Source organism: Coregonus lavaretus (assembly GCF_964263955.1).
Source record: "Coregonus lavaretus genome assembly, chromosome: 34".
Taxonomy (NCBI): domain Eukaryota; kingdom Metazoa; phylum Chordata; class Actinopteri; order Salmoniformes; family Salmonidae; genus Coregonus; species Coregonus lavaretus.
Genome location: NC_140021.1, coordinates 10,106,081 through 10,120,064, shown reverse-complemented (window position 1 = coordinate 10,120,064; position 13,984 = coordinate 10,106,081). Strand labels below are relative to the sequence as shown.

General features: G+C 43.6%; 1 protein-coding gene across 1 annotated transcript in view; it reads right to left on the bottom strand.

Moving 5' to 3' along the window:
• Positions 1-7,364: 7,364 nt before the first annotated feature.
• The window catches only part of LOC311109101 (brefeldin A-inhibited guanine nucleotide-exchange protein 1-like), a 34,339-nt gene continuing 27,719 nt past the window's right edge, over positions 7,365-13,984 (bottom strand). The window contains exons 25-34 of the mRNA XM_084151906.1: positions 13,809-13,938; positions 13,455-13,590; positions 12,764-12,902; positions 12,402-12,474; positions 12,121-12,274; positions 11,856-11,995; positions 11,224-11,395; positions 10,810-10,948; positions 9,233-9,350; positions 7,365-9,087 (exon numbers count right to left, since the gene is read on the bottom strand). Of these exons, the coding sequence (XP_084008032.1) occupies positions 8,866-9,087; positions 9,233-9,350; positions 10,810-10,948; positions 11,224-11,395; positions 11,856-11,995; positions 12,121-12,274; positions 12,402-12,474; positions 12,764-12,902; positions 13,455-13,590; positions 13,809-13,938 (1,423 nt within the window). The 3' untranslated portion in view covers positions 7,365-8,865. The remainder of the gene's footprint in view (positions 9,088-9,232; positions 9,351-10,809; positions 10,949-11,223; positions 11,396-11,855; positions 11,996-12,120; positions 12,275-12,401; positions 12,475-12,763; positions 12,903-13,454; positions 13,591-13,808; positions 13,939-13,984) is intronic.

Sequence of the window (13,984 nt, the reverse complement as noted above, 5' to 3'; positions counted from 1 at the left end):
CCTTTTATAATGCACTACTTCTGACTAGAGCCTGTTGATTTCAAAGCCAAAGAGGTGTATTTTTTTATATGCAGTCGATCCCCATTTCTCATTTTACAAATTTAACATGGGCCATTTCTGTCTCGGGATCAGAAGAGTGCAAAAAACATCCATGTTTGTGCTTTTTACTCAGAAAAAAATATGAATGTAGCTTATGTATGTGTACATTTTGAACCTATACAGCCCCCAGAGGAGACATCCTAATGGAGATGAGAGAGGTAGTAGCGGAGATATTTCAGTCTCTGTATACAACGGCTCTAGCCTGGGTACCAGTCTCTTTAGCTAACATTCCACTCCTTGCCATTGCCAAAGAGACTGGCCTTTCAATATGTAGCCGGATTTACGGCGCATTTGCTGATTGGTAGTTGGAAACAACATTCATATTTTCCATGACAACGTTCCGGAACATAGGGTGCGCTCAAATTTGCCGCCATATAGAATTAAAATTGGTGGATTAATAGTCCAGCCTATGAATTAACTTCTAATTTACACATCTCTGTCTAAACTGTTCACTTCTTGTGCAATTCATGCATCTCCGCTGGCATCTCCACTGGGCTCTCTTCCATCCTCTGTATTCCTTTTATAGCTCTTGAACCAGTAGCCTAGCCCAATGCGTGTCGCAGAAGTAGCAATATACAATAGTTTGGTCACTTATTTTGAGCATTGAAAAATATATACACTACCGGTCAAAAGTTTTAGAACACCTACTCATTCAAGGGTTTTTCTTTATTTTTACTAGCAGCCAACAAGTGCTCAGCATATGTGGGAACTCCTTCAAGACTGTTGGAAAAGCATTCCAGGTGAAGCTGGATGGGAGAATGCCATTTTTCCAGTCAAAGGTTTGGACACACCTACTCACTCATTCAAGGGTTTTTCTTAATTTTTACTATTTTTTACATTGTAGAATAATAGTGAAGACATCAAAACTATGAAATAACACATATGGAATCATGTAGTAACCAAAAAAGTGTTAAACAAATCTAAATATATTTTATATTTCAGATTCTTCAAATAGCCACCCTTTGCCTTGATGACAGCTTTGCACACTCTTGGCATTCTCTCAACCAGCTTCATGAGGTAGCACCTGGAATGCATTTCAATTAACAGGTGTGCCTTGTTAAAGTTAATTTGTGGAACTTCTTTCCTTAATGTGTTTGAGCCAATCAGTTGTGTTGTGACAAGGTGGGGGGGACCAAGTCCATATTATGGCAAGAACAGCTCAAATAAGCAAAGAGAAACAACAGTCCATCGTTACTTTAAGACATGAAGGTCAGTCAATACGGAACAGTTCAAGAGCTTTGAAAGTTTCTTCAAGTGCAGTCGCAAAAACCATCAAGTGCTATGATGAAACTGTCTCTCATGAGGACCACCACAGGAATGGAATACCCAGAGTTACCTCTGCTGCAGAGGATAAGTTCATTAGAGTTACCAGCCTCAGAAATTGTAGCCCAAATAAATGCTTCACAGAGTTCAAGTCACAGACACATCACATCAACTGTTCAGAGGGGACTGTGTGAATCAGGCCTTCATGGTCGAATTGCTGCAAAGAAACCACTACTAAAGGACACTAATAAGAAGAAGAGACCTGCTTGGGCCAAGAAACACGAGCAATGGACATTAGACCGGTGGAAATGTGTCCTTTGGTCTGGAGTCCAAATTGGAGATATTTGGTTCCAACCGCCGTGTGTTTGTGAGACGCAGTGTGGGTGAACGGATGATCTCCGCATGTGTAGTGCCCACCGTAAAGCATGGAGGAGGAGGTGTTATGGTGTGGGGGTGCTTTGCTGGTGACACTGTCTGTGATTTATTTAGAATTCAAGGCACACTTAACCAGCATGGCTACCACAGCATTCTGCAGCGATACGCCATCCCATCTGGTTTGGGCTTAGTGGGACTATCATGTGTAAGGGCAATTTTACCAAGAAGGAGAGTGATGGAGTGTTGCATCAGATGACCTGGCCTCCACAATCCCCCGACCTCAACCCAATTGAGATGGTTTGGGATGAGTCGGACGGCAGAGTGAAGGAAAAGCAGCCAACAAGTGCTAAGCATATGTGCAAGACTGTTTGAAAAGCATTTCAGGTGAAGTTGGTTGAGAGAATGCCAAGAGCGTGCAAAGCTGTCATCAAGGCAAAGGGTGGCTATTTGAAGAATCTCAAATATAAAATATATTTTGATTTGTTTAACACTTCTTTGGTTACTACATGATTCCATGTGTTATTCATAGTTTTGATGTCTTCACTATTATTCTACAATGTAGAACATTTAAAAAACAAAGAAAAACCCTTGAATGAGTAGGTGTGTCCAAACTTTTAATATATATATATATATTTGAGGAAAGAAGCGCCTTGCTCTTGCTTGCTGGATATGAAATAGGCTACAGCATTCACAATGAACTGCTGGGGAAGTTTGAATGTCGACAGCTTCTTCTCTGGTGTGATGTGATCACATTGGCTGGTGATAAAAATGAAATAAACGGGAATCCTCTAGCTAAAGAGACTGGTATTCAGGCTACAACGGCTCTATGTAGTGAGGAGGAGCAGGACAGCATCAGTGAGTGTCTGCTCTGCTCAGAGTGAAGCCAGTAGACTGAAGAATTACAGCACTGGGTCCTGAGCTGCACCACTCAGCGCTACAGGAGTAGGGCTACGGTATGGTTGAAGGATAGGCTCTGGTGCCTCCTGTAGCTCAGTTGGTAGAGCATGACGTTTGCAATGCCAGGGTTGTGGGTTTGATTCCCACAGGGGGCCAGTATGAAAAATTTATGCACTCACTAACTGTAAGTCGCTCTGGATAAGAGCGTCTGCTAAATTACTTAAATGTAAATGGTCTGGTCTGGTCTGCTGATGTAAGTGACTATGCTAATCTTTTGAATGTACTGTCGTGGTCAAAAGTTTTGAGAATTACACAAGTATTGGTCTTCACAAAGTTTGTTGCTTCAGTGTAATGAGATATTTTTGTCAGATGTTACTATGGTATACTGAAGTATAATTACAAGCATTCCATAAGTGTCAAAGGCTTTTATTGACAATTACAATAAGTTTATGCAAAGAGTCAATATTTGCAGTGTTGACCCTTCTTTTTCAAGACCTCTGCAATCCGCCCTGGCATGCTGTCAATTAACTTCTGGGCCACATCCTGACTGATGGCAGCCCATTCTTGCATAATCAATGCTTGGAGTTTGTCAGAATTTGTGGGGTTTTGTTTGTCCACCCGCCTCTTGAGGATCGACCACAAGTTCTCAATGGGATTAAGGTCTGGGGAGTTTCCTGGCCATGGACCCAAAATGTCGATGTTCTGTTCCCCGAGCCACTTGGTTATCACTTTTGCTTTATGGCAAGGTGCTCCATCATGCTGGAAAAGGCATTGGTCGTCACCAAACTGTTCTTGGATGGTTGGGAGAAGTTGCTCTCAAGGATGTGTTGGTACCATTCTTTATTCATGGCTGTGTTCTTAGGCAAAATTGTGAGTGAGCCCACTCCCTTGGCTGAGAAGCAACCCCACACATGAATGGTCTCAGGATGCTTTACTGTTGGCATGACACAGGACTGATGGTAGCGCTCACCTTGTCTTCTCCGGACAAGGTGTTTTCTGGATGCCCCAAACAATCGGAAAGGGGATTCATCAGAGAAAATGACTTTACCCCAGTCCTCAGCAGTCCAATCCCTGGACTTTTTGCAGAATATCAGTCTGTCCCTGATCTTTTTCCTGGAGAGAAGTGGCATCTTTGCTGCCCTTCTTGACACCAGGCCATTCTCCAAAAGTCTTTGCCTCACTGTGCGTGCAGATGCACTCACACCTGCCTGCTGCCATTCCTGAGCAAGCTCTGCACTGGTGGCGCCCCGATCCCGCAGCTGAATCAACTTTAGGAGACGGTCCTGGCACTTTCTTGGGTGCCCTGACGCCTTCTTCACAACAATTGAACCTCTCTCCTTGAAGTTCTTGATGATCCGATAAATGGTTGATTTAGGAGCAATATCCTTGCTTGTGAAGCCCTTTTTGTGCAAAGCAATGATGACGGCACGTGTTTCCTTGCAGGTAACCATGGATAACAGAGGAAGAACAATGATTTCAAGCACCACCCTCCTTTTAAAGCTTCCAGTCTGTTATTCTAACTCAATCAGCATGACAGAGTGATCTCCAGCCTTGTCCTCGTCAACACTCTCACCTCTGTTAACGAGAGAATCACTGACATGATGTCAGCTGGTCCTTTTGTGGCAGGGCTAAAATGCAGTGGACATGTTTTTTTGGGATTAAGTTGATTTTCATGGCAAAGAGGGACTTTGCAATTAATTGCAGTTCATCTGATCACTCTTCATGACATTCTGGAGTATATGCAAATTGGCATCATCAAAACTGAGGCAGCAGACTTTGAAAATTAGTCATTCTCAAAACCTTTGACCACGACTGTAGTTTGGCAGAATGAATGTATATTTAAAACGTGAAATGTCAATCTGATGTTAATGTTTGTATGTATCAAGTAAAGATGTGATAATATATAGAAAGATTTGGGGTTTTAAAAATAAATTATTTTAATAATCTTGCCTTTGTCCAGGCTGGTCCTTGGAGCTCAATCCTTTCCTCTTGAGGCAGACTCATATGGGTCGTTCCACGAAGAGTGCCTTTTGCGTGCATCCCTTTGATATTACAGTTGAAGTTTACATACACCTTAGCCAAATACATTTAAACTCAGTTTTTCACAATTCCTGACATTTAATCCTAGTAACAATTCCCTGTCTTAGGTCAGTTAGGATCACCACTTTATTTTAAGAATGTGAAATGTCAGAATAATAGTAGAGAATTATTTATTTCAGCTTTTATTTCTTTCATCACATTCCCAGTGGGTCAGAAGTTTGCATACACTCAATTAGTATTTGGTAGTATTGCCTTTAAATTGTTTAACTTGGGTCAAATGTTTCGGGTAGCCTTCCACAAGCTTTCCACAATAAGTTGGGGGAATTTTGGCCCATTCCTCCTGACAGAGCTGGTGTAACTGAGTCAGGTTTGTAGGCCTCCTTGCTCACACACGCTTTTTCAGTTCTGCCCACAAATGTTCTATAGGATTGAGGTCAGGGCTTTGTGATGGCCACTCCAATACCTTGACTTTGTTGTCCTTAAGCCATTTTGCCACAACTTTGGAAGTATGCTTGGGGTCATTGTCCATTTGGAAGACCCACTGATGTCTTGAGATGTTGCTTCAATATAACCACAATTTTCCTTCCTCATGATGCCATCAATTTTGTGAAGTGCACCAGTCCCTCCCTCAGCAAAGCACCCCCACAGCATGATGCTGCCACCCCCGTGCTTCACGGTTGGGATGGTGTTCTTCGGCTTGCAAGCATTCCCCTTTTTCCTCCAAACATAACGATGGTCATTATGGCCAAACAGTTATATTTTTGTTTCATCAGACCAGAGGACATTTCTCCAACAAGTACAATCTTTGTCCCCATGTGCAGTTGCAAACTGTAGTCTGGCTTTTTTATGGTGGTTTTAGAGCAGTGGCTTCTTCCTTGCTGAGCGGCCTTTCAGGTTGTCGATATAAAACTTGTTTTACTGTGGATATAGATACTTTTGGACCGGTTTCCTCCAGCATCTTCACAAGGTCCTTTGCTGTTGTTCTGGGATTTATTTGCACTTTTCGAACCAAAGTACGTTCACCTCTAGGAGACAGAACGCGTCTCCTTCCTGAGCGTTATGACGGCTGCGTAGTCCCATGGTGTTTATTGTTTGTACAGATGAACGTGGTACCTTCAGGTGTTTGGAAATTGGCTGATTTCTTTTGATTTTCCCATGATGTCAAGCAAAGAGGCACTGAGTTTGAAGGTAGGCCTTGAAATACATCCACAGGTACACCTCCAATTGACTCAAATTATGTCAATTAGCCTAGCAGAAGCTTCTAAAGCCATGACATTTTCTGGAATTTTCTAAGCTGTTTTAAAGGCACATTCAACTTAGTGTATGTAAACTTCTGACCCACTGGAATTGTGATACAGTTAATTATAAGTGAAATAATCTGTCTGTAAACAATTGTTGGAAAAATTACTTGTCATGCACAAAGTAGATGTCCTAACCGACTTGCCAAAACTATAGTTTGTTAACCAGAAACTAGTTTTAATGACTCCAACCTAAGTGAATGTAAACTTCCGACTTCAAGTGTATAAGTAGAAATTGTGCACCAATATTGAATTTTAAAAGCCTGTTATATTAAATCAAGTGCCCTTTAATATAGACAACATGGAGAATTCAATAAATCTGTAATAAATTCAGCATATTGACATGTCCCTCCATCAACCCTATGTCACTTCTAGGAAGATTAACCCACTTAATCCCAAGATTTCTCCATCATACATCTGTCCCTCATTTTAAGGTCAACCCTATTACGTGAACCGAACTCTTGTTTTAATATGGTGAAACTATTGTTTTCAAAAGCGACATTGAACATCTAGTCAAATCATAGTGTAAAAGCTGGTTAAGACTCTTTTTACTATTTTCTGGTGTTTTGTGGTAGAAAACTGAGCGGGTCACGCATAACTCATCAACCCTGTTACCCATAGACAGGCTAGAAATGTTTTAGCAAGTTCATGTTTTTGTGAAGCTTGCATTCAATTGCCACTCCCTGTTGTACACAAGATTCCATTCCCCTGGTCACGAGGGGATTTATGGCTGATTAAGATTAGACAATTTAAAACAATACAACCACACATGGATAAAGCATTTAAAATCATTGAGAATGCCAGTTTGAAGATGAAATCAACCCTGTTACTTTATTTGGCACTTAATATTTTTAATTTTTTTATTTTTTTAGTCATTTAGCAGACGCTCTTATCCAGAGCGACTTACAGTTAGTGACTACATATATATATATATTTTTATACTGGCCCCCCGTGGGAATCGAACCCACAACCCTGGCATTGCAAACGCCATGCTCTATCAACTGAGCTACATCCCTGCTGGCCATTCCCTCCCCTACCCTGGACGACGCTGGGCCAATTGTGCCCATGAGTCTCCCGGTCGCGGCCGGCTGCGACAGAGCCTGGATTCGAACCAGGATCTCTAGTGGCACAGTTAGCACTGCGATGCAGTGCCTTAGACCACTGCGCCACTCAGGACTCAGCAAATTAATATGCAGTTACCCTTGTAACTTTTTTATTTAACCTTGAGATGAGAACACTTTTTTTATGAAGTTGAACATGTCCTCTGACAATGTAAACATTTGGTGGATTTTTATTTTTTTTTGGGGGGGGGGCCAAGTTACACTTCTCAAAAAGGCATGGAATTGGTGGAACGACCCATATAGTCCAATCAAATCAAAATGGCCAAACAGATCAAGTTCAAAAACTTTATTGACTTATAACCTGATTAAAATGTCGGATGATGACCAGTTTTGTACAGGAACTTGTACAGAAATCTTTTTTCAACATAGAAAACTTTACATTGCTGTACCATATACATTTTGTTTTCTACATCCGTGAGCAAGGATTGCATCCCATCCACAAGTCTTCTTTTAAAGCACAGTTAACATTATTCTTCATTTACTCTATACATACAGCATGTCCCCAAACGAAAGAAAAAGGAAATTAAATATATTATTAATTTATTCAAATTTGTACACAGAGTGAAAACTAACTTGAAACATGGAAACAGACCAGTGATTCAGAAGCAGCGCACACCAGGGGCCTATTCAGAAGCATTGCAGATAGAAATGTTGTATATAGATCTATTAATTCATTGTAGTACATGACAGAATCATATCTACACAATACATTTCTATCTGAATGTTGGAACTTCCTGAACAGGGCCCCCTAGTTGCTCTCTTTTTTTCCAGTTTTAGGAGGAGCCCCAGTTATCGACTATCAGTTAAAGTCTCAGAACATAGCAAATGGAATAATTTAACCCTTAACTTTGTCGCGTCGTCGTTCAATTACAAATCTCGCATAGGACAAACTGCAGGACAGATGGTTCAGTCAAAATAAATAATCACAAAAGCAGAAATCGAGTGCATTCAGTAAAGAAATCAAGTGCAGCAGAATCCAGAGAAAAATAAAACCTAATAAAATCCAGTGTTATGAGATTACATTACAAAGCGGCATTTCTGTAGTTCATTTTTCATCCACAGGGCTATTGGTGCTAACGTTAGCCATCAGTGGTGCAGCCAGGAAAATATCAGAATTATTATTGAGTAAGAAATGTCATGTTTCATATTACTGAATATTCGTAATTTGCATTGTAGCCATTTCATTCTCAAGAGTAGCTTTTAAGGATACAGTCATTTCAAGAAGCAGTACCTTTTGAAATATATTTGACTCTTCTGAGTCAAAGGTGGGTAGGCTAATTGTATAATCACAGTTATTCTGCAGTCGTCAGTATAATTGGAGAATCAGATCTTCATACAATGCCAAGCCATTCTTCCAGTGATATGAGGGGCTTCGGGTAGAAGTTGCCCATAGGATCTAAGATCAGCTTGACCTCCCAATATCCTAACCTTAACCATAAGGGGATGCAAAAACTGGCCTTCGATCAACTTCTAGGGGCAACTTCAACCTACTCTGAAATGAGAGAGGGGTCATTTCCTGCCACATGACCAGTCAGGTTCACAGTAGAGATCCCTGGAAGTTTCCTGTACTGTTAGTGGGGGATTCTGGGTAACTGCCAAATCCAGAGGGGGTGAAGTCTGGTCAGATGCACCCCTCGTAGTACCCTGGGGGATGGGAGACCATAGTCCTAAATGGTTTGTAGACAAACCCAAGGCAAGAGGGGAGGAGGACTTCCAGAGTTCCAGGCTTCCTTATACAGAGGTCTCGGTGCCAGCCCGCTACAAGTGCAACATCACTGGGCTTGCTCTCCAGCCACCTTCCCTCTCTCCACCTCCACTTCAAGCCCTGGTTCTGGTTCCTGTTCTGGCTGGGAGGTGTCAGGTAGCTGGGCGATCTGGAACACGAACCCGATGCGTAGGTAGAACTTCCGCAGTACGGACCGCAGTTCTGGGATAAGATCAACCTGCATGATCTCACACAGCAGAGGGTAGTACCTGGACGCATGGGCCTTGAACTGGGGACCAAAAGAGAGACATAAAACATCTTCATACAGATTGATATCCATACGAAGACGGGGTTAGGGCTCCTTGAACATGTCACTGACAATGACTTGACCAAATCAATGGCCTGTCAATGTTGTTAATGGTTGAGATCCTTACCCTGTCGTCACTGATCTTCAGGACCTTGGTGAGGAAGAGGAGGAGCAGGTTGGTCCAGGATTCTCTGTGGCTCTCTGATGTTAGAGTCAGGAAGTAGGCTACTGCCTCACTGCACACACTAGAGGGAAAAAGGGAGATATCATGATAAAGTGACTCATTAGCCATATGAAAACTGTTCAGTGACACAGAATTAAGATGTGATCACTAATTAATTAGCACCAAGACTAATTTCACTGCCAACATGAAATGATTTGCCGAGTTGACCAGCCACAGGGAGAGGAGCAGCCGTGACCTCAGCATTGTCCTCTAGCCCTCACCCTGGACCTTTCCTCAGAACCGCCATCTACCAGCCCTTCATCCCTCCCCATCACCTCCTCTCTTTACATCTTCACAGTTCCCCTACTCTCCATGACCTAATCACCTCCCAAATCTGCTTAGTTCTCTTAAGAACACTGCCATAATCAACCCTGCATAACTGCTGCCCTCTCTTCTAGCATGCTATGCTATGCTTGTGTGGTGTGTGTGAGTTTGTTGCACATCTTTATGACAGTGCAATTCAGTTCTCTCTCTCACACACACACACAAATGCACATAGAGACCGACAACCTAAGAGTTTTCTGCTAACCTAGACACTGCCTTCAATACAAAGTAAATCTGAAAGAGACAAGATGATAGCTACTTTGTGATACTCTAATTAGAGACAAGGCGATGACAACTGTGTTGACTCAGTAATAACAGCGGCATCCTGTCTGTTTGTGGATCCATATACAATACCCACTATCCATTCCAGACCATTTCAGATATCTGTCACATTTAGACGGGCGCTCTAAATGAGTGGAGAGAGTGGGAGTCATCGACTGTTGGCGATACAGCGACATCAACACAATCTGACTCAATCATTCTCTTTCAGGACCAATTTATTTTGATTCCCCTCCCGCTTTGGTGGATAATTACATTTTGCGTCAGCGACTGTGACTCCTCTATTCCCTAGTTGGCATAAACAGAGGCGTGACTCTGTCTCAGTCTCTCAGACAGCGGTGATCAGGGTCAGGACAGATCACCGGTGTCGTATCGAGAAGTGTGTGTGTGTGTGTCCCCAATAAATCCTGCTCCCCTCTAATTACATGGACTGATGAAACCCTGCCCTCTCCCAGCAGCCCTTCAGAAATAGAAGGCGTCTGACATGCCCTTGCTCCCCTTCATGAAAAATAATGAAAGTTGTTTGTTCTGGTAGATTGCTGCCTGCCTGGTTCTTAAATCCAGATGTTCCATTTATAGGATTTCAATAAAAGTAACGTTTGCAGAGAGTTCCATCCACAACAAAGCAGCAAATTAGTTATAAAATATTTTGTGAAAATCGAGAGCACATTCTGGGCATCCTTCAGACATATGTGACTACCATTGACTACCATTACAGGGTTGTGTGTGCAGTGAGAGGATGATTAGGGATTGTCGTGACATGGTGAAAGGAGCAGAACACAACAGGAAGTAGCAGAACAGAACTGCAGAGGGCATTTGTATAGTTTGACAGCCTCCATTCAGTGATATGGTGGTGGGGCGTGGCGGTCCTTCCTTACTTGAGCAGCCGTCTCTGGACCTCCTCCGAGGCAGTCTGACGGCTGTCGTCAGCGTACATCCGGAACAGGATCCTCAGGCCACACGCCAGACTGCTGGTCTCCTGCTTCAGCAGATTGGGCTTCGACTTCCCTTTAAAACCTGGAACAGACAGACACAGAGACAGAGAGACAGAGAGAGAGAGAGAGAGAGAGAGAGAGAGAGAAAGGTTACTGCCCGTTACAGCCACAGAGAGGCCAATCAACATTAGGGAGTACAAACGGGGGCCATTGTTCCAATTGTTCAAAGAGTTCCATTTGAGACTCATAACTTCACTCTTCTACATCATGTCATTCAAGCAGATTCCTTGGGTGGTGCACTGCAGAGCCACAGATGGACGCTGGTATAGCCGCCTCTGTTCTGGTGTAGTGACCCACCTGCCTTCCAGAGAGTGGTCCTCTGCTCATTGTTGGCGTTGAAGGCTTTGGCGAAGCGGTGGGACTCCAGCAGGCAGTCTAGCAGCTTGAACAGCTGTTCTGAGGTCAGGTAGCGGTACATTCCCTGGTCCTGGGTCTCCACAAGTACATCTGCTGTGTCCAGAGCATCTCTCTGGAGAGGACCAACACACATACACAACCTTTATACACATACAGAGCCTTCTCACATCTTTGTTGTCAATGATAATGCTTTCCTCCTTCCCTAACATCTACTATAATAAGAACATACAGTAGATCAGCATTTCCCAAACTTGGTCCTGGGGACCCCAAGGGCTGCACGTTTTGGTTTTTGCCCTAGCACGATTCAAATAATCAAAGCTTGATGATTAGTTCATTATTTGAATCAGCTGTGTAGTGCTAGGACAACAACCTAAACGTGCACCCCTTGGGACCGAGTTTGGGAAACGCTGCAGTAGATACATTTCATATTTTCAATGATCAGTCCATCCAGCCAAACTACTAAAAATTAATCTGGCAAGAACAAACATTTTGGCAAGAAATGTGTCCTTCCCCAAAGTTCTGAACCAGTGATAAATCTCATCCTCCACGTAGGGGTGGGAGTGAGACGTTACCTGTGCAGCAGCCAGGTTCTCAGCATCCTCCTTCCTACTGGTTGCAGGGAAGAAGACCATGTTGTCTATGGTCTGGATCAGCTCCAACTGCACCACACACTTAATGAGTAGGGCTGAAAATAACCTCTGCTCCTGGATCTCTGTGGAACACACACACACACACACACACACACACACACACACACACACACACAATGAGTATAAGGTTGAAAAACACTCAAGTGGTACAAGGCGTAAAAGTGGTAAAAGTGAGAGAGACAGTAACTTGTTGGGGTCCTGTTTCTGGGGCCGTCCTCATACATGCCTACGCTGTACTGACTCTGCCGCCGGGTCTCCATGGCAACCCTCTCTGCACTGTTGATGGAATGCGGGTCTTCGGAATGGGACTGGATGTCCACTGACTTCTGGGAAATTGAGTCCTGAGGGCACATGGGGAGAAGTTATTTTGTCTGCATGGTTCTGGGTCATGTTGTTGTACGGTCTAATCAGGCATAAGATAGCAGACTGAATGGAAGACCTACAGTACAGTCAGGGTTTGAACCATACCAGCTGTTTGTCTGATACGTCCTGTGGTGACATGGGATCTCCCTCTGCTCCTGCCGGTCTCCATGTCAACAGCCTGACAGAGGAACAATATGGGACAGGACAGTGTTACTCTACTTCTACACAGCATGACAGTGTTATACCATACACAGACAGTCAGATATCACTCTATTAACTAAACAATGGCAGAAGTGACCAGGTCCATTCAATACCTCCTCTCCCATCCCTTCTTATTGGATGTTTCTTCATATGATCTCAGTGCGCTCCATGTTTACATCACTATGGTCAGCAATAACACAATCATCACGGACAATATTCCCAGCTGAATCTCAGCGATATGAATAAAGCCTGCATCAGTAGCTTACGCGTGTGGGATGGTGGTCTTGAAGATGTCCAGCATGCAGTTACAGGTCTTGTCCCAGGTCTCCGGAGTAAACTTCTCTCCATTCAGGATGACCACATTCTCCAGACAGTTTGTGCCTGACCGGGCCAACTGCTCATTATCTAGGCCGAGAGGGAGAGGAGGGAAGAAGAGAGAGAGGAGAGAATAAGTGAGGGAGAGAGAAAGAAGAGTCTATTAATGTGGAGAGAGGAGGAGAACGGGACAGAAAGGGGATTGAAAATAAGAGGAAGTGTGCTACGGTGGTTTAGCAGTCCATAAGCCTCTGGATCACATATTCTGCTGCAACATGGGTTCCAATCCATCCTACTGCTATTTCACTACACTCCTCTATCGATCCTCTCTACCTCCGTCCTATCCAATAAACCAAAAAATGCCCCACTCCTTAAAGAAAAAATAGGAAATATGCATAAGAGGGATTGAGGCACAGAAGGTTGGTGGCACCTTAATTGGGGAGGACGGGCTCATGGTAATGAATGGAGCGGAATCAGTGGAATGGTATCAAATACACAAAACACATGGTTTCCAGGTGTTTGATGCCATTCCATTTGCTCCGTTCCAGACATTATTATGAGCCGTCCTCCCCTCGGCAGCCTCCACTGGATTGAGGTGTACTCAGTATAAGCCTAGGACTGAAGGTGGCTGTCATTCCTCACCTTGCTGAACACACCAGTACAGCTGGGCCAGGATGTCATCCAGCAGGACGTCACTGAGCGACTCAAAGTACTGCGTGAACACGTCAGAGATGGCGTAAAGTGCGTGGTTACAGGTCGTCGTCATCCACTCTGCTTTCTGGCAGACCAAAACAACACAGAAGGGTTACCACGGTTACACCAGTGCCTCTGGGCATCATCTAGTCATTGTAGCAGTTGGTACTGGATACTAGTTGAACACATGGATTGGTGCTGTAAATTGTGGAACCAATGGTGTACATATGGAAATAGGCGTTGGTTACACGTGAGATAAAGCTGGGTCTTTGGTGAATGGGTGTTTGGGATGTGGAAACTTGCCTCAGTTTGTTGCTCAGGTAGCTTCATGTTGTCAAAGATCCTGAAGACGATTCTGAACAGATCCTGCCACCAGTGTTTCTCAAAGGTGTGTCCATAGGTCTTCATCACCTCAAACATCACCGTCAGACCCCTGACACACACACACACTTTTACTGAACAGTACACCCAAACCATCA